The sequence below is a fragment of the Hyperoodon ampullatus genome, assembly GCF_949752795.1.
Source record: "Hyperoodon ampullatus genome assembly, chromosome: 5".
In the NCBI taxonomy this organism is placed as follows: Eukaryota; Metazoa; Chordata; class Mammalia; order Artiodactyla; family Ziphiidae; genus Hyperoodon; species Hyperoodon ampullatus.
In genome coordinates this window covers 139,647,917-139,674,628 of record NC_136918.1, presented here as the reverse complement: position 1 = coordinate 139,674,628, position 26,712 = coordinate 139,647,917, and the positions used below count along the sequence as shown (strand labels likewise).

The window sequence follows — 26,712 nt, the reverse complement described above, 5'->3', positions numbered from 1 at the left end:
AATTTTTAGTGCTTTACTATGTATAAAGCCCCTTTTACATCTGATGGCCTATCAGTCCTCCAGGCAGCCCTGTGAGGAATGCCTATCCCCATTTGATGGATGAGGAAACTGAGACTCAGGCATTTTCTGGCTAACCCAAATCAGCACTTAAAGCAACTCAGAATTTGGATTCCAATCAAGGGTGTTTGACTCCACACCCAGTGCATTTTTCCCACTCTGTCACAGCTATAATAGGCCCTTTTTGCTACGTATGTATTTTAATGCGAAATATGTTTTTTATAAGTGTCATGTTTTATAAGCAGTGGAAACCATTGCATCAACTTCTAGTGTGGTGTCCGTGAAGGTGCCAAGTCACAGCCCTCAGAGGGAATGTCAACCATGAGGCTGGACGTGCCAGACAGTGAGACGGGAGGGACCAGAACTGCCCTGGGCCCTGAGAAGTCAGTTCACTTCTGTGCCTCGAGTTTCTTCTTGAAAGTGGGAACGATAATTCTGATGCTGCCTATTTGCTACAACACTGGTCCTTTAAAGGGAATTCAAGCCAAGGCAGACCCATCTTAGACCTCATCAGGGGACTAATTCCTAGACTTCTGAAAGGACCATGGTAGAAAAGGCTATCATAGGGTCCAGGATGCCAGAGTCCTGGCCAGTTCCTCATTACATGTAAATATGTTACAGGTAAATCCTATCCATCTGATAGAATGGTTTCACTGACCATTCACTGTATCTGTTTCTGAGACTTGGAGGCATGCAGGTTAATCCTGTTCTGAAGAAGGCAGGGTGTTTATATAAAAGGGTAGTTGTGGAGCCAACCCTGTAAACATTGATGGATTCTGTTTTTTGATGGAGTCACGTGATCCCATGCATGCCGGGGTAGTCACAGTGGGAGCATTAAGAGCAAGATGCATTTCTAAAGCGTTCTTCTTCCAAGGCTAGTTTCTACCTATGGGAAATACATCAGCACGTGTGTGTGTGTGCACGTATGTGTGTGTGTGCATGCGTGTGTGTGTATGTGTGTGTGTGTGTGTGTGTGTGAGAGAGAGGGAGATTGTGTGTGCAAGGGAGAGATTATGAGAGAGATAGAGATGGAGATGGAGAAAGAGGAAGATAAATAATTAGAGAGAGAGGGAAAAAAGGCTTCAGGCAAAGGGCACTGAGATGGTCTCCAGCTGGCAGTTAGCAGAGCGGGCCATGCCCTGGCCCTTATTTGCAGAGTCTGGCCTAGGGCCAGCTCCAGGAGTGCCAGTCTGGATTTAGCAAGCCTCAGAAAGGAGACTGAATGAGGAGGTGAGAACAATGTTGCAGAAATGAAATTTTCTCTCCTTCTCACTGAATTTAAATAAATGAATGAATAAATAAGTAAGCAAACAAACAAACAAATAAATGAATAAATAAATAAGAGAGAAGTGTGAATACCGGTTCCTTCAATGCCGGCCTGTGCTTCCTTTCAAGAGCTGATGTCCACCTGCCCTCCTGGCCAAGCCCTGGGGCTGCCTTCCCAGCCCGAGGTGGTCACCACAGGGATTTGGGATGGGTGGGGGGACTTGAGGTGACCCTGAGCCTGGCCTAGGGGCTTCAAGTCCCCAAGAAAGACACAGGCCCCCGGAAAGCTTCGCCCGCGTTCCTCGGCCGGCTGACCTTGGAAAGCTTCTTGGCCGTTCCTCTATCAGGCAGCTGCGAAGCTGCGGACTCGGGCGAGGGTCTCTTTCCTGGGAAAGGAAATCGTTTTTGGAGAAACTGGACCGTTTTCTTGCAAGGGGACAATGGAAGCGTCAGTAGCTTCCACTCTCAGGCTCTCATGGAATCCTAAGATGCTCAGAATGCTCCCCTCAGAGGATCATTAAAGGCAGTTCCAGCTTTGGGAGCAAACTGGGATGTGTTTTGGTGGCGGCTACTGAGGGAAGTCAGCCTTGTCGTGGTCCTCATCTTCCTCCTGGATGTCCGGTGGTGCTGGCCCAACAGCCGCTGCCCGGAAGGGGGGCACGGCTGCCTGCATTTGCCTGGGAACTTGATGGGAAATGGCAAGCCTGGTGTGGAGCAAGGGATGAGGGGCACAGAGGGGAGGAGCACAAGGGAGAGGAGCACAGGGGGCAGGAGCAGAGGGGGGAGGAGCAGAGGGGGAGGAGCAGAGGGGGAGGAGCACGGGGGGAGGAGCACAGGGGAGGAGCAGGGGGGAGGAGGATGTGGGGGAGGAGGATGGGGGAGGAGCATGGGGGAGAGGAGAGCGGGGGGAGGAGCACAGGGGGAGGAGGATGGGGGAGGAGGATGGGGGAGGAGCACGGGGGGAGGAGCAGGGGGGAGGAGGATGGGGGAGGAGCATGGGGGGAGGAGAGCGGGGGGAGGAGCACAGGGGGGGAGGAGGACGGGGGGAGGAGCAGAGGGGGAGGAGGATGGGGGAGGAGCACGGGGGGAGGAGGATGTGGGGGAGGAGGATGGGGAGGACGAGGGGAGGAGCACGGGGGGGAGGAGCATGGGGGGAGGAGGATGGGGGGGAGGAGAGCGGGGGTAGGAGCATGGGGGGAGGAGCAGAGGGGGAGGAGCATGGGGGGAGGAGCACAAGGGGAGGAGCAGGGGGGAGGAGGATGTGGGGGAGGAGGATGGGGGAGGAGCAGAGGGGGAGGAGCATGGGGGGAGGAGCATGGGGGGAGGAGAGCAGGGGGAGGAGCACGGGGGGAGGAGCACAAGGGGAGGAGCAGGGGGAGGAGGATGTGGGGGAGGAGAGTGGGGGTAGGAGCATGGGGGGGAGGAGGACAGGGAGAGGAGCAGAGGGGGAGGAGCACGGGGGGAGGAGCACAGGGGAGGAGCAGGGGGGAGGAGGATGTGGGGGAGGAGGATGGGAGAGGAGCATGGGGGGAGGAGAGCGGGGGGAGGAGCACGGGGGGGAGGAGGACGGGGGGAGGAGCACAGGGGGAGGAGCACGGGGGGAGGAGCACAGGGGAGGAGCAGGGGGAGGAGGATGTGGGGGAGGAGGATGGGGAGGAGGACGGGGGAGGAGCGTGGGGGGGAGGAGCACAGCTTGTGGAACTGAGCTATGATGCAGATGTCAACTGGTCACCAAGTACTCTCCTTCCCCTCACCGTGGAATGTTCTGGGTGAACAGGACACAGACATGTATTGATCCTCTTTGTAGAAGAGGCTCCTGCCCATCTTTTCCGAGCTCCGTGTGCTGGATCCAGCCCAGTGGGGCTGGTCTGCTGTGTCCATCAGGGTTCTCCAGAGAAACAAAACCAATGGAATGCACAATGAAGAGATTGACTGTAAGGAACTGGCTCACACAGCTGTGGAAGCTGTCAAGTCTGAGGTCTGTAGGGTGTACCAGCAGGCTGGAAACTCAAGCAGGAGGAGATACCACAGTCTTCTTCTGTTTTTTCAAATTTATTTTATTTTTTTGTACAGCAGGTTCTTATTAGTTATTATTTTATACATATTAGTGTATACACGTCAATCCCAGTCTCCCAGTGCATCCCATCCCTCCCCCGCCGCTTTCCCCCCTTGGTGTCCATACGTTTGTTCTCTACAGCTGTGTCTCTATTTCAGATGCAACAGTCTTGAGGCAGAATTCCTTCTTCCTTAGGGGAAGCTCAGGTTTTGTTCTTTAGACCTTCCATTGATGAGATGAGGCCCACCCACGTTATCAAGGATAATCACTTTTACTTAACATCAATGGATGGTAGATGTTAACCGCATCTATGAAATACCTTCAGACCAACACCTCGATTGGCATTGGATTAAGTCACTGAGTGCAGTGGCCTGGCCAGGTGGACACAGGAAACCGACCACACCTGGTGCTTCTGGCCTCTCGGCTGGTCAGTGGTTAGTGGGGCCATTCCTTTCAGATTTCCAAATCAGCATTTCCTGGGGTTGCCAGTTCCCTGTCCCTGAGGGGCTCAGCCTGGCTGGATGGGAAGTGTTGGGGGGTGTCGCACATCAGATTGGTGGATCAACAGGACCGGCCTTCAGGCTGTGACCTTGTGGAATATTGCAAGTGGGTGGTGAGGCACAGTCTGCTCTTCAGAACATAACGGGCTGCCTGAAGGGGCATGGAGGAAGGAAAAACTCAAAATTCATCAGCGGACCTAAGACCCATTTCATCTAGAGGATTAGAAGAGTCCAGCAGACAGAGGGCTGCCCGGGATCAGATCCGCAGATTTTGCCAACTTGCGGCGTGATCTTTACACGTGTCAGCTCCAGTTCCATAAAAGGGAACATGGACCTGCACTGACTTTGCTTTCATTCTAGAGATCTTGAATGGGCACCTGGCTGTACCAGCTCTGCCCAAAGTGTCAGGGGGCAGAGACCCAGGTCATGGAGACAGCGATCCTTCCTGGAGGGGCTCGCGGCAGAGACACTGCAGAAGTGAGCGTGGTTGAGCACCAGGGACCAGGATGCAGCTCGTAAATGTGCCGCCTCCCTGCATCTTTACGGAGGTGGTGGCTGCCTCACCCACCACTTGGAAGCCCCAGGCCAGGGGTGCTGAGAGTGAGGGACTGCAGCAAGAAAGGAAGTGCATCTCCTGACCCACAGCCCAGCAGCTCCTCCTCACTGTCCTTGCTCTGAGCTTTTGTGTGGTGGACTTCCATACAGTACACTGGCCTCTTGAAGTCAAGTTCAGGGGGAGTTTATGTAAGTCAAAAATTGGACTTTGGCTGGAACGTGCAGGCTGTTACCTTTGTGGCCCCTTATTGCTCTTTTGCAAACACCCCCCGGGGAGCAGAGCCCCCTGTACAGCCTGGGCGTTGCCAGAACATGACCTAGCTCCTTCCGTATAAGATACGGTCCCTGGGAATGTTCCTGTCTGTCGCTATCGACCCATTACCCTCGGAGGAAAAGGCCAAGGCTTGGAGGAGGGAGGAACTGAATTTCCCAAGCAAGTGATGGAATTCTGCAAAACCTTAGCCCCAATGCGCACACAAGCTCCTGAAATGAAATACGAGTGGTGAAATGAGATCTACTGCCATTATAACAGCTCTATAAAAAATAATAAAAGGAAAACAGGAGAGAAAGGAACCATGCCTTGTGAGCCAACAGGGATGTAATTGTGGGTTTGGCTTGGCGGCTGCCATATCAGAGGACATGATTCTTGCAGACACTAATCCAATTGCACATTGTGTAGACACAAGACATCATTTCTCAGCTTCGGCGGTCCCCGACACCCTGCCTTTCCCCTTTCTTCACTCCAGCCTCACCCACAAGAAACCCCCAAGTGTTCACACAATGGAGACATGTCAGTGCAGCCCAGCTGGAACAGCTGTTCACAGAGGGCCCTGCTGGGGCTTCAGAACTGCCTGACCTCCAGCGAGCCCCCTGCTGATGGCCTTAATTCTATGTGAGGTTCCTAAGGGTCAAGCCACTGTAGACTGGCAAGGTAGACCAAGAAACACACACACACACACACACACACACATGCACACGCACACTCATACTCACATACGGTCCACGAGAAAATTGTCTTTCATCACAAGCAGGCAGTATGGTGTGCAAGCCTTTACTCTCTCTCAGCATCCCTGTCTCGGAGATTCAGTCGACTCTCAGGCGGGTGGAATTGGGCATCCTTCATCCTTCCACAGGCAGTAGAAACTCCCGGTAGCCCACCAGGAAGTCGCGGCAATTCTGTGCCGCCCACCTGGAGGCTCACTGCAGCTGGAATTGAATGACTCTGTGTGCCACACTATGAGTCCTGCTCTTAGCCCAGTACCCGAGCCACCTGGAGTCATTAATCTATTGTTGGAGTCTGTTGGGTGAGAGGTCCCCTGGTGCGCTGATTTTCAAAGTGGGGCTCTAAGATCCGCTGCATCAGCACCATCTGGGAGCTCGTTAGAGATTCAGATTCTCAGGCCCTGCCCAGACCTGCTGAGTCCGAAGCTCTGGGGGTGGGGCCCAGCACTCCTGCTTTAACAAGCCCCTCTCCCCTACCCCGGGATTATGACACTCACTGGTCTGAGAAACACAGTCCCGTTGCAGCATCCAGGGAGATAAAAAAAATGAGAATCCCCGGAGCTGGATAAAGGTGGCCTATAGAGTGGATAATCTGGGAGAACAAAGTGCAGAGGAGGGTTCGCTCTCAGGAAGTCTGTCTGCCTAGGTGGAGGGCCACCCTGCTCGCCTCTCACTGCAGTGGCTTTTGTCTGGCTGAGCCTGTGAGGTGAGAGATTGGGCCTTGCCTCTCTCTGTTGTCTGGGAAGGAGATTCACTGTGTGCTGTGAAGAACTCCAGTCTAGGATCAGATGACAGGATGCTTTTGATGTAATATTTAAAAAGCATGCTGTCTGGAGTGTGATGAAGATGACAGAAAAGGGGGCTCCCTGATTGGTCCATCTTGGTGTCAGACGTCCTGGTTATGCACGGAGTCATTCATTCATCCAACAAGTATGTACTGAGCACCTATTATGTGCAGTCACTGTTTTAGGTACTTGACATACAGTCGTAAAACATACACAAGAATATTGCCTCTCTAAGTTCACTTTCTAGCAGGAAAGACAGCCAGTGAACCAGATAGCTAATTAAAGGCTAACAGGTTAGATTGTGGTAAATGCTAAGGAAAAAAGAAAACTAAAGCAGGGCAGGGGGTGGCAGTTCTGGAAAGGGCAGCCTGAAAAGATCACCTCTGAGAACATGACATTTGAGTAAAGCCCAAAGTCAGTGAGGGAGAAGGTTCCATGGTTACCCAGTAGGAGAATATTCCAGGCAAAGGGAGTGGTGAGTGCAGAGACCCTGAGGTCAGCCTGAAGTTGTGGCTGATGTTTAGTGACCAAGGGGAAGAGTGATGGGAGATGAGGTTGAGTGATGGTGAGGCCAGTGAGGGGCTTTGATCTTCGCTCTGAGCGAGCTAGGAGGCCGCTGGGGGCCGTAAGCAAAGGAGGGACGCGATGTCCCTCAGATGTAGCAGGATCTCCCTGGCTCCTGTGTTGAAGCCGAGACCGCTAGGAGGCCCCTCAGGAGTTAGGGTAGGAGATGGTGAGGCCTGCATGAGGGTGGTTGCAATGCAGGGCTGGGAAAAGCGATTGCATTCTGGACGTATTTTGAAGGTAGAACTGATGTGTTTTGCTGACGGGTATGGAGTGAGGAAGAGGGAAGTGAGGCTGAGCCCCCGGTTGGGGGGTGTACCCCAAATGAGGGGTGGACAAGCCACACCTGGAATCCTCCTGAAAATCGAGCCTGGGCCCCTCTAGTTATCAGCCCAGACGCAGGGGGCTTGCACTTACCTCTAATAAGCACCAGGCAAAATAGGACGAGCTCTGGTCTCCTTGCCTGAGTGCAGGGGATCTTAGTCATTAAACCAGTGGTTCTCAGCCACCATGGCTGTGCCCCCAGGGAGCCATTTGGCAGTGTCTGCAGACAGTTTTTTTTTTTTTTTCGGTACGCGGGCCTCTCACTGTTGTGGCCTCTCCCGTTGCGGAGCACAGGCTCCGGACGCCCAGGCTCAGCGGCCATGGCTCACGGGCCCAGCCGCTCCGCGGCATGTGGGATCTTCCCGGACGGGGGCACGAACCCGTGTCCCCTGCATCGTCAGGCGGACTCTCAACCACTGAGCCACCAGGGAAGCCCTGCAGACAGTTTTGACTGTCACACCTGTGAGGCGTTCCTGGCATCTAGTGAGTTGAGGCTAGAGGTGCCGCTCAGCGTCCTACAACACACAGGACAGCATCTGCCCCCAGAAAGAATCATCTGGCCCCAAAGGTCTGTAGTCTCGAAGTGGAGACACTCTGCACTAAACCATTTATTTGGTGTTCACTCTTCATCATAGACTGTGTTTGCTATGAAGATGAGTTAAGAGAAGTTTACGGTCCGTCAAAGGTGAAAAAGATTCCGTGAGGTCGCATGACAAGTACAAGTTCAGGGGGATGCTCTGGGCCTGGCCATAGCAGGGATGAGAGTATGACTCAGTTTCCCCAGGCAGGAAAGACTCCCAGAGGAGTGATATTAGTATTTCTATAACGCACTGTGATTTATTAATAGATTTTAGGATACAACATATCATCCAATTTCCTCATTAAATCTATGAGATGGCATCAAGATTATACCCATTTTACGCATGGAGACCATTAAGTCTCCATAACTTAAGTCCGCCTGCCATGGGCCATGTGACCCCAGGCCTGTGCTCCTCTTTCTCCCTCAGGGCTGCTTCCTTTAGCCAGGCATCACCTCTGTGTTGGCAGGGACGGTGGAGTTTCGCCAGGTGATGGATGAGCAATATGTCCGATTTTTTGTCTTCTGAGAGGCATTAAACCCAAACACCAACCGTATTTTGATTTCTTGTATATATTTCACAGTTAAAATAATTTACTTTCCTCTCATTTTACTTTATTATAACAGATCAGGTAAACTGCACTCATCTTTACATTCCCTTCATGAGGTGATTCCAGACAGAACCATGTTTAACAAATAATTAGCATGATGGGAGACCTTCGGTCTGAGCCCAGTGGTGGCTCTCAGTAAATACTCACTGGGCTGAAATTAAAAATAAAAAATTCTCAGTTTTAGGATAGTGACTATTCCAGTTCCTTATGTGTCCTTGTGTTGGAAGAGGTGCTTTGCCCCAATTCCTGCATACAGAGCAAGATCTTGGCTGAAGGTCTTTTAACATCAGTTTTCTCGTTTTACATGGAATACTCAATATTTGACATTTGAAAGCGGCTCCCTGGGACTGGTCTCCCTCATGCCTTTCTACTTTGATGCACTGAGATTTGACTTCATGTATATTTTCTTACATTTTCTAGAAGACTTTATGTCTTCTTTTAGGACAGTGAAATTTGCAGCTATAATCACATTTGTTCCTTTCTGCCTTAAGGTTCTGAATCCAATTGGCATAAAAGATGTTTCCTAGTTAAGCTTGGCCACCTTCCAAACCTTCCAAGCTGTGGGCGGCTCAGTGTTGGAGACTGGAAAACTAGTGGTTTTCCCAACTGTGCTAGTGAGGTCGGGTAGTAATCGTTTGTCCTACTTGTAAGGGGCCTTGAGTCTTTACAGACATCAGTTCATTGGGCTGCAGGGCTGAGGCATGGATTGAAAGGGCCTCACTTGGGGAAGATTTAGTGAGAGAGTCAAGTTCTCTGGGGCTCCCTCTCTGTCTGGAGCAGACTTTTTCTCATCTGCATCTTTGCCATTTCTTGGGGTGTCAAATGGATGGACACCATTTTGTAGAACAGCCTAAGAGCCGTGCTCTTCCTTAGGATGTAAATGAATCCCATCGGGTCACTGTGGATATTGACATTGGGACAAGGGCACTGCTTGGCATTTTCCATCCTGGAAGGAAATCATCTTGGTTAACCAGAATTTACATAGCCTTTTAGGAAAATAAAACCCTGAAAGCACCATAATGGCTATCGGGCTTAATTCTTTCCTCTCTGAAAAATGAAAGTGTTTTGAGAAGAACACACACACACGCACACAAGATAGAAAAGATGCCACATCTTTGTCAGGTAACTATTTGTAGACATCTTATTCTACAGAATACTTTATTCTAAAGGATGAATCCCCAAAGGATGCATTTCCTCCTCAGTTTTCAAGATCTAAATGTGCTGTGATCTTGCTGATACCCATTTTCGGCTGTTAAGAGAAATATACACTTAAACCATGAAACTTTCTCAGGGAAACTTCAAACCCCTTTTGGGGACAAAGAACTAACTGTTGGTGGTGACTTTTTAAATTAATTTCGTCTTCAACTGCTTCGGAGAAAGGAGAAGGGAACAGGCCTGATGGGAAGAGGCTGAAATTCCAGGTGTAAGAGAGAATATTTAGTAAGGGTAAAAATAACACACAGCTGTGAAGACAAACATCTCCAGTTTCAGTTTGAGCCCAGAGTGCTACGTGAATCACTGCCGAGCTCCACCCGCTGCTCAGGCCATGGGCTCTGAAGCAGCTTTTCCACTGCCTCTGATTCAGAAATAAACCAGACCTACAAATTACCCCAGTGCTTTCCAGACAATCCCCTCCTTGTCTGGGGTCCTAAAAATACCTTTTGTGGTGACTACCTCCATTCATGGCGTGAAACTTGATTAGGAGTTGGTTGGGTCGATTAGGACTAAGTATGTGCTTTTAGGATTCTTGTGAAGAAAACCACCTGAGGTTGATTGATTCCTATTCAGGTTTAAGGCAGACTTGGGTGCTGCGTGCCCCGACCAGCATCCTTAGGACCCTCTCGTGGAACTGACCTCTTTGGACTGTCAGGGTAGAGCTGCCAAAGAAAGCCTCTGTAGTCTAGCTTCATCATCAAGTTCTTAACATGAAGTCACCTGATAAACTAAAAAGAACATTTGGGAAGATAGTGCCATTCTAATAAACTCTAATGAGCTGAAGCCTGCACGGGAGTAAACATTCACTTGCTCATCCACAAAAGGGTAGGATGGGATGTGGACCGTGGTCTTCCAAGACAGCATATGTGGGGCTGGGGAGAGGGGCTTCACCCACCCAAATGCAGGCACCACGAGAACAGGGACACTGCTGGGTCCCCAGCACCTGGGACAGTACCTGGCGTACACTTGCTCTGTAAGTGTTTGTTACACAGATGAATGGATAGAGAAGATGTGGTACATATGTACGATGGAATGTTACTCAGCCATAAGAAAGAATGAAATAATGCCATTTGCAGCAATACGGATGGACCTGGAGATTCTCAGACTGAGGGAAGTAAGTCAGAGAAAGACAGATAGCATATGATATTGCTTATATGTGGAATCTTTTTAAAAAAATGGTACAAAGGAACTTATTTATAATACAAAACAGAAATAGACTCACAGACATAGAAAATAAACTTATGGTTACCAAAGGGGAATGGGAGGGGAGGGATAAATTTAGGAGTTTGGGATTAACATATACACGCTACTATATACAAAATAGATAAACAAGCAGGACCTACTGTATGGCACAGGGAACTCTACTCAATATTCTGTAATAACCTATAAGGGAAAAGAATCTGAAAAAGAACATGTGTGTGTGTGTGTGTGTGTGTGTGTGTGCGTGTTGTGTATAAAATGCATACCTGAATCATTTTGCTGTACACCTGAAACTTACACAACACTGTAAATCAACAATACTTTAATAATTTTTTTTTAATGATTGAATTGAGGAGGCCCAGGGCCAGATGGCCAAGGATAGTGTAGGGAGTGTGGATTAGTCGGAAGGCTCTATGGGCCGAGGAGGGGCTTGGGTTGCACATGGCCAGCGTGGACTTGTCTTTGTGGAAGACGACTCTGGTAGCAGGAAAGCAGACTCTCTGGAAGTAAAGCTCAAGAATACTCCACCCTCTCATTTATCCCTCTCCCCCTCTTTTGCCTTTGGTAACCATAAGTTTGTTGTCTACATCTGTGACTCTATTTCTGTTTTGAAAATAAGTTCATTTGTACCATTTTTTTTAGATTCCACGTATAAGCGATATCATATGATATTTGTCTCTTCTCTGTCTGAATTACTTCACGTATACACACGACTATATATAAAATAGGTAATTAATAACGACCTACTGTATAGCACAGGGAGCTCTACTCAATACTCTGTAGTAACCTATATGGGAAAAGGATCTAAAAAAGAATGGATATATGCAGATGTGTAACTGAATCACTTTGCTGTACACCCGAAACTAACACAACATTGTAAATCAACTATACTCCAATAAAAGTTTAAAAAAAATATGCATTTCAAATGTGAAAAAAAACTTACTCTACCAGCATGTGATGGAGAACATGGCAGGGGAAAGCCGTCTCCAAGTGCAAGAGGAATTCAGGAACAGGAAGGAGGATGGGGCTTGAAGGATGGGTAGATTTTCAAGAGGACTGGCAGGGCTGCCTTCACCCACTAGGAGACGTTACATCAATTGCCCAAGTTCGATTTTGACTTGCCTTGGGCTTTCTCTTGTGCCTGAGCGCCTCCACTAACTGTTGTGAAGTGAGAGTGGATCACAGATTTCAGGTGGCTGGTGAGCTCGGCCCTGTCACTTGGGGCTGCATTCAGTGACATTCTTGGATAAATGAGGTCCATTCACACTCAGCTCAGGGCACAGCGCATCCTTGTCAAGCTAACGGTCGCATCTCTGCCATTTCACTGCGGGCTGTTTCTGTGATGGCATCTGCCCTGCTGTAAGTAGACTCTGATGTGAGAAAACCAATGTCAGATGTCAAGTTTATTTTGTTTTTCAGAAACCAAAGCCCTCATTTTAACGTCTTGGTACATTTTTATAGGCACATTACCCCTTTTCAAAGAAAGGGATTATGGAAACAGCTAAAAGAAGCTTTTGTGTTGGGCTGGGGTCCACTTAATCTTAAAAAAATTAGATGGACTCCTTTCTCAGTGGTCCAGCTTCTGTCCTGGTGCTCAGTTCTGTCTTCTTAGACCCACGATCTGAGTCGCAGGCACTCCCACTCTCCTCTCTGAGCACAGACACTTCTTGCCTGATTTCCTCACACTCATGAATGTTCACCCATCATCTCTGCAGAGCTTGCGCCCTGCTGAGTGCCTCAAGGAAGGTTTGGGGAGGAATATATGATGTTCAACTGTAAATCGAGGTGGCCACCTTTTTCTTAAAGCAGACTTACCAAAATTCGTATGTATGTCCAAATAAACATTGCCGCCTTTAGCGTCTCCCAGGAGGCTCTGCCTTTGTCTGCACAGGGCTGGCCCTACTCATCTCACATCTGCCGCCCTATCCATGATTGTCTTCAGGGCCACTCCCAGGATATTCTTCAGAAAATACCCAATAGTGATGACCTTGAGTCTTCTGAGGGTCCATCCCATTATGTGTTATGTCTGTGAAAGAGACCATTCGTATGGAGTTACCAGGGGAGGTCCTATAGCATGGTGGTCAAGTCCTTGGACTCAGGACGCCAACTCTGTAGGTTCAAACCCCAGCTGCTCCACTGCTGGTCGTGTAACCTCGGGCACAACCTGCCCCTCCCTACTCTCTGCAAATCACCTGTAATATTGCTGCTGCTTATTGGTATTTGACCTCGTGGAATTGTGTGCATGAGATGAATAATAACAGCTAACACATAGCATTTACTGTGTGTTAAGCACCATTTTGAATGTTTCACTATAACGTGAATACATAAAAAGAGTTTGGAGCCATCCCTAGCATGAGTAAGCAGTCAGATACGGGATAGAAGATGAAACAAATAAGGTCTGCAAATATTTGTTTGCCCACCATGCAGAGGCAAATTTGAATTTAAAACATATAAATTAGAAGACTGTGGAAACTGGAATATGTAGCATTCCATCTCTCAAGATTTTTTTCATTTTTTAATCATTTATTTTTCATATTTTTGCACCCATTTTTCTGGTTGGCTGGTTCTTTCCAAAATCAGTGTCAAGAAATGGTAAGCATGGAGCGCCGGCTGACGAGATACAGTCTCCCAGTTCCTGTAGCTGAAGCAGCTGCGAGCTGTGTGATTGGAGCATCCTGCCTTATGTGTGGTATGTTCTCAGGTCTGTTAGGGGATGCTGGGAAGGATACTGCTTGCTGCATCACCCAGTTCTCTTCAAGAGAAGCCCCGAGAGAAACTTCTCTCAAGTTTCAGCCCAGGAAAAGCTTTGCTTCTGCTGAATGACTGGTTCATGTGTATCTTTTTGACACCTTGAATTGTCACAGGATAGACTTCCTCTTTTGCTTTGGCAAGTAGAAAGTTCAGAGATAGATTGATGTTCTACCTTGAACAACTATAAATAGTAAGCTTACTCAATGTGCTCAATCTCTTGGTTAATTGCTTTTCTGCCCTCATATAACCTTCACTTCCATTCCCTTGATCATTTATGTCTTGTGTGCATTTTTGCAGTCCACCTCAACTGTCGCATAGTTTGAGGAAGGACACGGGGAAGAAAGTATATTCAGAGCCACCACACATACACATAAATATAACTCTGGAGCTGCAGAGGGAAATGTTGGACTCTCCTCCTTAGAAAAATGTTAATATAAGCTAAGCAATTAATATAAGCTAAGCATTTGTTCATCCAAGTAGCTTCTGGAGAGTCCTGCCTGGGGGCTTGGGAATGGAGTTTCCCAGCCCTCTGATTCTGTAACCCTAGTGGAGTTTGGCAGCATGTCTGACTTCTCACCTTGATTTAAATATAGTAGATTTTCCAAGTTATTTGATATTCTTTGCCATGTTCTTTCATCATTAACTCATAATCCTAGTCTGTTTTAAGAAGTCAATGATCATGTTCTCAACTCACCTTAATTCTCCAGATGCTACTTAAGAGTGATTAATTAATTGAGGCTCAACAGGCCATCTTAGTTGGGCATGTGTCTCCAGTTATCAGAAGAGCACCAACCCCCTATCTTGTTCATCATGAAGGTTGAGGGGGTCTTTCTACATTATTTCTCTATTTCCTAGAGTGACCGCAATTACACCCAAGTGGCATGGAAATCTGTTAGATTGCTGCAGAGGTTAAACTCCTGAAGCTGTGTGGCCCCAAGGATGTTTTAAGGGGCTTGGAGGCTGATACACCCAACTTTCGGGCACCCCAGCTGTTGTCCACTGCCTTCCTGAAATTCTTCAGTCTGAATCAGCCTCCCCCTCTCAGGGCAGCCCCAGCCCAGTGTGGGATTTCTCCTGCTGTGAGCGGTCTTCCTGCCTTCTGTTCTCTCTCACTGGTGCCACATACTGTATGGGGTTGTCAAGACCAGTGTTTTGTGGGTTATAAATAGAACCCAGACCTGAAAATGTGAATCTGAGAATATGGTTAAGACACAGTAGTTTTTTATTTATTTTATTGTGGTAAGCACACAACATGAGATCTACCTTTTAAACAAATTTTTAAGTGTACCTTATTGTTGACCAAAGGTGCCAAGTAGTACAGCAGATCTCTGGAGCCTTTTCATTCTACTTGACTGAGACTTTATGCTGGTTGGTTAGTAACTTCACCACTTCTCCCTCCCCCAGCTCCTGGAAACCAACATTTCATTCTTTGATTCTCTGAATTTGACTTTTTTAGATACCTCATATAAGGGGGAATCGGGCAGTATTTGTCTTTCTGTGACTGGCTTTTTTCACTAAGTATAATGTTCTCAGGGTTCATCCATGCTGTCATCTATTTCCAAATTTCCTTCTTTTTAAGGAGAATAGTATTCTATTGTATGAGTGTACCACAGTTTCTTTATCTATTCATCCATCAATGGACATATAGGTTGTTTCCACATCTTGACTATTGTGATGGTACCGTAGTGAACGTAGAAGTGCTAATATCTCTTGCCTGATTTTAATTCTTTTAGATAAATATGCATAAGTGGGATTGCTGGATCATATGGTTGTTTTCTGTTAAATGTTTCAAGGAACCGCCATACTGTTTTCCAGTGCAGCTGTACCATTTTGCATTCCCACCAACAGTATGCGAGGGTTCCAATTTCTCTACATCCTCACCAACACTTGTTATCTTTTGGTTTTTGTTTTTATAATAGCCATCTTGACAGGTGTGAAGTGATATCTCACTCTGGTTTGACTTGCATAATCACTTTTCCATGCCCTTAAAAGATAGAGTCTTTGAGAGAAATATCTTGAACCATGCTTATTAGCAATAAAGAAATTTATGTCCCAAATAATAAGACAGAGAACTTTTCATATTCACCAATTAATTACCCATTTAGCAGGCATCTAATGAATTGCCTTAGAACTTTCACAGGAACTGTTAAAGAACACATATGTGAATACTAAGAATATCATATTTAAAGGGGTGCTCTTTGCTACGTGCATTTCAGAGTAATGTACTGAATGCCCAAACCCTTACCATGTTAGAATAGAGAACATGGGATCCTCTGTTCTAGGCTTGGGACAGGTAGGATACCAGGCTGTTTGTGGGAGCTTTTCCCTGTGACTTCTCGGAATGCACAATGAAGGTAGAGCTAAACAGTGCAGTAAGCAAGGGGCAGATTTCCAGTGTGGATCTTTTCTTACCACAGCTGGGCAAAGAGCTGAAAACACATTTATTGGGAGACTTTTCAATATACACTTTGCAATTCTCTGAATCATGTTAAGATTTCTTTTTCTTAAAATAGCAGTGTCTAAATTCCATGAAAAAAAAATCCTCCCCCAGGATTTCCCTCTCTTTCTTATTTCCGTCTTTTTAGATACGCTCTGGATGGGTCACACATCTGCTGTGCTGGGGAATGAACAGTCCAGGGGCAAGGATGGTGGCCTAGACTGTGAATCGTGTATGTATCACAGTGCACACCTTAAGCCAGAGTAACATGTGGGGCAGGGTGTTCTTGCTGCCTTTCTGAAATAAAGATCTGTTCTACCTTTTAAAGGGCCGCCATCCTAGCCATCTTACCTTTACTGGGTGGGGCTGTCTGTGTGGGGGTTATAAGTGTGACCAGTGAGTAGAGGCTGCCCAGCTTCAAGCCTCAGTTCTGCCTCCTCCTGGCTCTGAGACCTGGAGCAATTCCCTTCTCTTTTGTGTCATCAGTTTACATATCTGAGAAATGGAGGTAATGCCAGCGGCCGCTGCACCAGGCTGTTGTAAGGATTGGTAACTGTTAAGCTCTCAGAACACGGCGACATATATATATGCTACTCTTTTTGCTATTAAAATTTCCAAGAGAATAAACAAGGCGAAATGACTGAACAGTGAGAATAGAACACCTGGGGCCCCTTTAACCAGTATTTATTGAATACCTGCCTTGAGTCTCGTATGTCAGTGGCCCTATGGGGTGACCTCTCCCCTCTTTGGGGTTGGAGTTCTGTTAGATTTATTACTTAGATTCAAAAACTATTTGAAGTGATCACAAACGTGGTTCCCTTCTGTCTTCCTCTGAAGCGAAAACAAAATACAGTGGAAAAAAGACAATTTTTTTATTGAACTGAAGGTACAACATTTGAGAATAGGGTTTCATTCTGCTGCTTTTTTTCACAATGAAAGCTGGCTGGAAAAGCTTAATGAGATGAATTATGTCGTCTGGTTATAAGATGAAGACAAAATAACCTTACTGAAGACTGCCCCAGTTTTAAATACTTACACATATTTTTGGAAAGCTCTGGTAAAATGCAATTTAATAGCTCATTATATCTCTGTATTTGATGAGGGATCTATTTTAATGCCATGGGAAAACTGATTTGTTCCTTTAGTCCTCAGAGATGGAAATTGAACAACAGAATTGTAAGAAAATGGGAGAGTTGGAATGTAGGGTCCATAATCCCCCATGTTTCCTCTTTCTATAATTGTATACATCTCTTTGACATTTAACTTTTTAGATGGATAACTGCCTTGCTGGAGAAGAAAGAATTTATGGTGCCTGGTATACAGCAGGCACTCAATAAAAGATGGTCTAAATGGAGGAGTGAACGAATGAATCTGAACAGTGCTCATCTTAGATCTTACAGATGTTACTTGAGTGACACTCATCACCTAAGTAGCATCTAAAGTCTTTTTCCTAAAGAAACAAACCCCTTTAACTCTCTTCCCTAGTAATTTCTCTCCTTGAGACCAATAGACCAAAACATACATACTCCACTCAACTGATGGAATTTTCCAAAGGGAAAGGAAACTAAGTCTCAAGTGAAGACATTCAGTGTTTTGATATTAGGATGGGTCTTTTAGAGATAAGTGTTGGAAGCCAGGAAAAATAGCATCAAGAGGAAATAATGCACGTGTAGGCAACATTGGAAATATAGAGGGTTCACACTGTGGGAACTCCGACTGCTATTATTTTTAAATTTCCTTCATGTTAGTACAGCTGTGAGGATGCCATGAAACAGGGTTGTGTATTTCCAGGCCCGTGGTAGGAACTTAGTCCTGGATGACCCCAACTACAACCTCCGTCCACAGACATACCTGCTCCTTCCTCATCATCAGCCGTAAGCTCCCTCCATCAGCACCAGACATGTGCAAGGGATGCTGAGAACAAATCCGTATTTTCAGAGTTCTGAGATGCTGAACAGACTCTTTCCAGGGTCTTTGGTCTTCTCTTCCTGTCCACACCCCTGCCATGGCTCTTGGGTCTAGAATGACCCTTTCCACCCTGCCTCAGTCCTGCCCCAGCCAGAGAGGGCCCTTCTGCCTCAATGCCTCAGACCATCTCTGACTTGAAAGTCATGTCCATGCCAGGCCTATAGTTCCAAGATTCTGCAAATTGGCTGCAGAGTTGCAGCAAACAAAGTGTGGAGGAGACAAAGGAAGGCTCACTGGAGTGGAGCCCACACCATCAGGGCCTCAGACATTGGGATGGAAATCTAAAATCCAGTGGAGATGCGTAGATTCCTAAGAGTATGAAAAATCCTGTGTTGGGTAGCACTTGAGAGGAAATTTCCAGAAATCCACCTTAGAAGACAGAACCCAACCATCAAGATCCCTCAGAAGAAAAACATTTTTCTGTTTCCTGGTTAAGCTGCATTTTCTGTTTGGAGTTTCCCCATTATGTATGATTTCACCATGTCCAATAACTTTCCAATCTCACTTAAAAATTTATATTCCCCTTTTTTCTTTTTTTAGAAAGGCAGGTTTGTCTTTATCCAAGAGGCCATGGCTGTCTTAATGAACAGCAGCCCTGTGAGCTGTTCCCCGAGGCCCAGCAGCTGGCTCCTTTCTGCAGGCACATAGCTGGTTTCACCCCCCGGTCCCAGTCCTACAGGGCTGCTGGGGTCCCCTGTCCTGTTTCCTCCTCTGATCTTCCTGCCTGCACCTAAGCCAGGAACACTGGGGGCCTTCAAACTCTGTGTCTAAAGATTGGCTGCAGGGATTTGAAACTGAGCGCAAGGATTTCACTCTGAGGTTGTGAAGAGGCATTGTACTCTAGGATAAACCTTGCTGAGGGTCGTCTCCCAGCATCTGTGTGCGTGGCCTGTTTACAGTCACACGGGGAGAACGAGTGCCAGTTCCCTGCTCCTTGCAAGTGTTTCCAATCAGTTGTCACGGAAAGGGGTTTGACACGACAGTTTCAGAAGGAGCTGGCTGGAGAAATAGAAGCCAGGTGGCAGCTTTGCTTCCCACGTGCCTGCCCTCTGCTTCCACTGAGCAGGGGCACTGTCTTAGTCTGCTCGGGCTGCCATCACAAAATACCATGGACTGTGGTGTGGGGGGGAGCTTAAATAACAGTTCTGGAGACTGGAAGTCCAAGATCAAGTTGCTGTCAGGGTTGATGTCTGGAGAGAGCTCTCTTCTTGGGTGGAGGGTGGCCACCTTCTCACTGTAAACTCAGTGGCAAAGAGGAGAGAGACAGAGACAGAGAGAGGTATCTGGTCTCTTTGTCTTCTTATAAGGGCCACTAATCCCATCATAGGGGCCTCACCCTCAGGACCTTGTGTAAACTTAATTATCTCCCAAAGACCCCACCTCCAAATGCCATCACGTTGGGATTAGAGCTTCAAAATATAAATTTGGAAGAAACACAGCTATTCAGTTCACCACAGACACTGCAATTGTCTTTTCACAGTCTCCTGCCTCTTCCTCACACCCCTCCACCTTGCCCCTCCTTGCTTCTCTGGGTATCACGTGGAGACAGGGAGGAGGGCTCTGGGTTGCCGCAATAATGGAAGGATGTGTCTTCTCCCCCTCCAGGAACTCCCCTGATGAATGCAGCATGGCCAAAGGAGGGAAGATGGTGGGTAGCACGGACACTGTCGGGATGAATTACAGCAGCTACATGGAGGAGAAGCACATGCCGCCCCCAAACATGACCACGAACGAGCGCCGAGTTATCGTCCCAGCAGGTCAGAGCCTCGGTCAGCGACCCAGGCCTTCCTAGAGCTTCATTCAGTTCTCTCTTCTTGCCCTTGGCATTGGTCACCCTCCACTGCCTGGAGCGGTGGTTGTAAATGGAAGCCAGCAGAAGTTGGTCCACCCACAGTGAAATGTTCACTGCTCTGGTGTGTGTGTGTGTGTGTGTGTGTGTGTGTGTGTGAGAGAGAGAGAGAGAGAGAGAGAGAGAGAGAATCCATGAAAAGTGACTTCTCTAAGGAAGAACTGGCTTTTCTCTGAGGTTATTTGGTGTTAAATATCCTTCCTTTTCTGAGGTGCTATTTATAATAGAAGGTAGGCTTTAAAAGTTTTTTTTTATCTAGCAAAATTAAAAGTTGGGAGCCCTATATTGTTTGATCTCAAACTCTGAAATTCCACCTATCACTGACCTATAACACAGACTCTGAGAGCCAGAAAAATTCTTTACCAGAAGTAATTCTAAACCCAAGCCAAAACAATAGCTCTGGATTTGAGGAAAATGCCAGGAATTTACTTATTTAGCAAAACTAAAGGTAATAGGAAGGACGCCTTAAACCTCCTCCGAGGAAATGCACTACATAAAACCAAAGATATCGCCACAGCCATAGCAACGGTGACAACCATCACTGCTCGGTGGGTCCTGACTCTGTATTAAGTATTTGCTGAGGGATGTGGAGACATAGAAAGTTTGGTGTCATGAAATCTTGGGAACTAGGTAGTGTCTTTGTCACCAGTGCCCTGATGAGGAAACTGAAGCTTGGAGAGGTCAGCCTGCAGTTCATAAGAGGCCGACGTAGAGCTCAGGCCCTTCTGACTCCTGTGTTCTCTTCCTTTCAGGAGGGTTGGAATGACTCTCAGCCCCTTGCGGTAGCCCTGCCAGTTCCCTCGCATCACCCACTGCAGCCACCTGGTCCCCCTCTTGTTCTGCCTCAGGGGCTGAACTTGCTGTCGCCTCCGCCCCAAACCCCCCTTGATTCCAGGGAGTTCTGTCCTTCACCGGGGCTCTGTGCAAACAGCCCTTCAGAAGCCTTTCCTGACCACTCCATCCGCGTCACCCCCTCCCCACTCCACCCAGTGACTCTCAGCCCCCCACCTGCCTCATTTTCCTTTATTGCCTTTATTCCCCTCTTTCACCCTAGTGGACATTTATGTGAAAGCTCTCTTATTATCTCCCCCCTCAATAGAATGTAAGCCCTACAAAGGCCCCACCTCCATGGCCAGGTGCAGTACCTGGTGTGTACTAGGTGCTCAATGAACATTAACCGAGGGAGGAATGGAGCGAGGGGTGCCTAGCCACTGGATAGTGCTGCCCGGGCTGCTGCTTGTTGCCGGAGTAATAAGAGGTGTGCCTGGGTGAGGTTGGTGCACACTTGATTCTCCCTTGCCCCAGAAGTCACCTCCGTTCATCTCCATGAAGGGTGATGGCAGACGGGTTCAAATCCCCTCCGTGGCATGATTCCCACTCCTGCCGCTCCTTCTGCCTCAGATCACAGCCAGTGGACTTCTGTTCCCATTGCTTTCCGAACAGGAGAGTTCAGAGTGCAGCGTCCTTGGCAAAACATCTGACTTGGGTTCGTGGACTGGGTTTCTCTTCAGGGTTGTCACCGTGTGGCTTTGCAGCAAACTGATTTGATGCAGTTAGGTACGAAAGGGATCATCCACCCCTGATCCTGAAGCACACGTTGTAAGGCTTTTAGAGGAGACAGCGGAGAGAGTCTCAAGTGTGCCTTAGGAGAGGGACGAAGCTGGTTTTCGTGTTTCTTGAAAGACAGTTGACGTTTGTGCAGAGGGCATGTATTTGGTTTGATCGTGGGAAGTAAGCTGCATTCCCGAGGCCCCTTACTTGTTACTGTGACTTAGAACAGGAGGCATTTCCTGTTGAATGGGAAAAAACATGGCAGGGCAGATGTCCGAGGTGCCCATCCTGGATGTGTGGTACCTAAAAAAGGCTTGAGAACAGATATGTGCCTGGAGAGGAGTGGGAGGGCAGGGATGCTGTTGCCTCGGACACTGGCTGAAGCTGAACGGGATGACGTAGAAACCCAGAGGATGTCCACCTGAGCCCATCTCACCCTGCGGCTTCCTCCTTAAGAAAGTATTTTCTTCAGTTTAAGCAAAACAAAGTCTTTAGTTCTTTAAGGTGAGAAAATCAATCTGAGGAGAGGCCCACGTTAAAGATGCTTATTTGGGTTCCATGTAGAATCGCAGACCCAGGAGCTAAGCCTGGTGCCAGTATATCCTTTTTTTTTTTTTTTTTTTGTATGATTCCATTTATATGAAAGACCCAGAATGGGCAAATCTATAGAGATAAAAAGTAGATTAGATTAATTTTATAACATAAATAGTTTTTTATAAAAATTTTAAAAATTGAATTACAATATTAGTTTCAGGTGTACAATATAGTGATTCAGTATTTTTATAGATTATATTTCATTTAAAGTTACTACAAAATAATGGCTATATTTCCCTGTGCTATACAATATATCCTTGTTGCTTATTTATTTTATACATAGTAGTTTGTATTTCTTAATCTCGTATCCATATCTTGCCCCTCCACCCTTCCCATTACATCCTTTTAACTGACGAGGTCCTGTTTCTGGCCTGCCAGCAATAGGCTTTGATGTCATCAATATCCTTTCCAGTAGGGCCAGACTTGGTGGCTTCCTATGCTAAATAAGCTGTTTACAAAACAGGAGAGGTATTTACATGGGAAAGAGGCAAAGAAGCAATTTAATCAAGTCAAAGCATCCACCATTTGTGATCTATGTAGTAGGTGCTCATTACATGTCAGTCGGTTGGGTGGAAGCCTGGTTGCGCAGATTGGCTCATATTAAGTTTCTGTGTAAAGGCTGGTTTCATCTCCTGAAGAAAGTCCTCTTTCAGCTGTTCCCTCCTTTGGTTGCTTCATGCCAATGCAGAGGCAGTTATTCAGTTAACAGGGTTTGTAAGAGAGCTCATTGTGGCTGGTTTTGCAAGTTGTGAGTCTTTCAGTTATTGGTCAAGCCTCCTGTGTGTGTGTTCATACACAGACACACAGATGAACACACACACACAGAGCTGCGTTGCACAATCCAGAAAATTCCCCAGTGTAGAGATGGCGGACGTGGGGACCACTCTGTCAGCTGCTGCCTCTGTACCTTAGGCCCCAGCTCTGGGATCCAGGCACTCACTTGGGCACATTTTGGGTGTAGAGAACTCCACAGACTTAGGTAGAATTCTCCAAACCTGGTTCTGACTGGTTCATATAGTTCCTACTACTTAAACACATTGATTGACACTCATAGGTGCAAATCAAAAAGATAGCCAAAAAGAACCTATTACTTACTCTAAAGCACTTGCACCATCAACCTGCATACTGACATTCATGTCCTAGACCTAAAAATGGTCCTGATACACACTGGCCTGAAGATTGGTGTGTTAGTGAGAAGAAAAAGCAGAACTTGGGGTATTGTCTGTGTTCACATTGGGCTCTTGTACCTGAATTCCTCACTTCTCAAAGTTCCTGGTTTTGAGACTCACTGTCTTTAATTAACTCAAGAGCTTTAAAGAAACTCATAAATAACCCTAATGAATAAATATATACCTTCATTGGATATATTTACATTCTCTCCTTGTTTCAAAATGGATTTAAGAAAGCTCACACAAATATAAATAAAGGAACAAGACAGAATCCATTTTCAGAGTAAACAGATAGAGAACATGGGATAAAGTAAGAACTTAACAGACGGTGAAACCAGGAGGGGGGTTTGTATGTTTGTGTATATGTGTATATATTTTTAACGCAGACTTTTAAATCCTGCACAGTTGCAGAAAGTGGGTGTTCTTTGGGTCCAAGGTGTCAGCAGGCTGTGTGAAGGTGCCTCAATCAATACATGCCTCAGTGTCCCTAGAATAAAAAGAAAACAAATGTGGGAAAGACGGCCCAGCTATTAATTCTGAGTCTAGAGAAAAATGTGCTCCTTGGTTTATTGTAGGAGGGTAACAGGGAAGTCACAAGAAAAATAATCAGTAGAGCTGCCAGACATTCTGGGAAACCCTGGCTTACACCTGTCATCCTGGCAAGGTTGGTGATGGTGCCCCTCCCCCTCAAAATGTAGTGGTTAGACAATACATCACACCTGTTCTTCCTTCCTTTCTCTCTCTTCCTCCCTTCCTTCTTTTCTTCCTTTTTTCCTTCCTTCCTTCTTTCTTTCTTCCTTCCTTTCTTTCTTTCTCTTTCATCATCCATCAATCATCTATTCTTCTATCATCTGTATATCTATCATTTATCTATATCTATCTTATCATTTATCTGTCTCTATCATTTATATCTATGTATCATACCTGTCTGTCTATCTATCTATCTATTTGGTGTGAATATCTGTATATCTAGGTCTACATCTCAGGGGGTTGGGCTGTTTCTTATATTCACAGTTGTAGATCAAAGTATCATTCAGTGAAATCAGTCTTAATAAGAGGGGCCCTAGACATGGGACCCAGTTAAATGGCTCTTTGTTGGCTCAGCTAAATTTGGAGGCTGACTGGGAAATGTTTCTCCCAAGTATGATCAGAACCACTTGCATCAGGGTTCCCTGGGAGACTTAGGATTTAAAAATGCCCACCTCTAAATTTTATGAATCCTGGTTTGGGGTTGAGGATTCTACATTGTTAACACATTCCTGTGTGATTTTCATGAATTATAAGGTTTGAGGTGCTCTAAGCTAGATAGAAGACACTAAATACATTTTGCTTTCATACACCTTCATTATTTGAAATAAAGGCATCATTTAGAAAAGGAAGTTGGCAAAAGAAAGAATTGTCCTAAAGCTTTTCCCTTCAGATGTGTTTTGGGGGCTGTCATTGGTTGGCACAATAAATTTGTAAAGGTCCTGCATCAAGGCACTCACAGGGAAATACAGGGCCATTTAAGGCACAAAACACAGTGTGAGAGCTGAGGAAGAAGCCCCGCAGCTCCATTCATTTGTGGCAGCGCTGAGCTCCATTCAGACAGATCAGATCAAGCGCAGTACTCAGCCTTATACATTTTACTGTGTTCCCATCAGCAGCCGAGACAACTCGGGGACAACCCGGGAATCTGACTTCCAGGTGGTATTTCCAATTCTTCTTCACCAAGGCTGTGAACACAGATCGACGTTTAGAAAGCATGGGTCCCCATTGTACAGTGGAGCTACTATGTTCTAGAGAACGTAAGTTTTGTGATGTCTGATGAAGCCTCTGCAGCAGGGATGCTCTCCCTCCGTGCGCCGGGTGGCCTCCGGCAATCACTGTTATTTTTTTGGCCTTGACCATATGCTCAGCGATGTGCTAACTGACAGAGCTGGCAAAAAGGAAGGCACGATCTTCATCCACTTTTCTTCAGAGTTGCAGAATGCTGACCAAAATGCAACAGAGCCTCTGGTTTCAGCAGCTTACATCATTTTGAGAAGATTTTTCTTTTTCTTTATTTTTATTCCCTAAAATGGGTGCTAAGGCATGGGGCTTTTCAACCACTTCAATTTTTTTTTCTTTTTTTGCGGTACGCGGGCCTCTCACTGTTGTGGTGTCTCCCGTGCGGAGCACAGGCTCCGGACGCGCAGGCTCAGCGGCCATGGCTCATGGGCCCAGCCGCTCCGCGGCACATGGGATCTTCCTGGACCGGGGCACGAACCCGTGTCTCCTGCATCGGCAGGCGGACTCTCAACCACTGCGCCACCAAGGAAGCCCAAACACTTCTATTTTTATTTTCTAAATATCCACTTGGAGCACAAATGCTCATGGGAGTCAGAAGTCTCAGAGACAAAAAGTTGCCACATTCATCTTTTAACTGGCTCCCTGTCTGCATTCATCCATTCATTCATTCATCCATCCATCCATCCATCCATCCATTCATTCATTCATTTACTGAGCACTTAGAATATGCTAGTCACCAAGAATAAAAGCTCTTATGTGATTTAAAACCCCCTGTTCCTGGCCCCCAAACACACATGGCTAGAACTTCTTGTATTGCGTCTTCCTCAGGCCCTCCCTGCTGGGTAACTTCTACTCAATGCGTGAGGTATTTACTGAGTACTTGCTACTCTCACACCAGTCACAGAGGAAATGACCAAAGCCTGTGAGAAGCAGATAAGACCCAGCCACATGAAGTTAAGTAATTTGTGACAGCAGAGAGTATGATTAAGAGCTCAAGTAAGTGATTCAGACAAATGTTTCAAAATAGCTGAGGAACAAGATGACTATAAACATGACTAGTAAAGAAAAGCTTCCTTTGTTCCCTGATGACAAGACTTCTAAATCCCTTTGCAGCCTCCACCCTGTCCTGCCCTCCAATCACATCATTCTACTCCTGTGCTGCGTTGTCACAAGTGTCCTCGCGCATGCTGTTCCCTCTGATGGAATGCCCTTCCTCTCTCTGCTAACAAGGCCTTCTCACTTTTCAAGGCATCTTTGAAATCCACCCTGTCTAGGAAGCCATCCTTGATCTGCTGGCACCTTCATTGCTTCTCTGCCAACGTCTTACCCATTCTTTCATCGCCACACTTTATTTGGTTTTCTACTGTATTCTATAATGCATCTGTATACTGGACATAGCATTTAATTCCATGAAGGATTTGAGATGCCTTGTGAACTAAACTACTGATAATCCTGTGAACCAAGCTACTGATCAGTTAGAAATTAGAGATCAGTACTAAGGCAATTACAAATATTAATGGAAAACCAAGGTCACACGAAGGAGGAATGCAGCCATTTGGGCCACAAGCTTGGCCAGGATGCTGTAGCTAAGCTTCCAGTATGGCTGTGAGCTTCCTGGTGGCCAACGTAAAAAGAGCCATTTGGGGAATTAATGCCTGTTTTCAAAAAAGTTTCACAGGGAAGGCAATGTTTTTATTGGTGCAGAATCCTAAAAGCAGGATCCCTGGACTTTATGTTCGGGCTTCACTGAGGCTACAGTCGTGACCACCATCCTGCCACAGTGGCAGTACCATGTAGTGCCAGCCTGCTTCTTGTGACGTCCTCCATGGAAAGAGTGAGTTACATTAGCGAACAGCTCGGTGCAGACAGAGAGCATATGCCCAGGGTGAGTCTTTGCTGGCTGGTTTCTTA

At 46.7% G+C, this 26,712-nt stretch overlaps 1 protein-coding gene across 4 annotated transcripts in view; it reads left to right on the top strand.

Moving 5' to 3' along the window:
* The window catches only part of ERG (ETS transcription factor ERG), a gene marked incomplete at its 5' end in the record, with an annotated part of 185,953 nt that overhangs the window by 123,769 nt on the left and 35,472 nt on the right, over positions 1 to 26,712 (top strand). For all 4 annotated transcript variants that reach the window (XM_079704837.1, XM_079704836.1, XM_079704835.1 and 1 more), the window contains one exon: positions 19,474 to 19,625. In XM_079704837.1, coding sequence (XP_079560963.1) covers positions 19,474 to 19,625 — 152 coding nt within the window. The remainder of the gene's footprint in view (positions 1 to 19,473; positions 19,626 to 26,712) is intronic.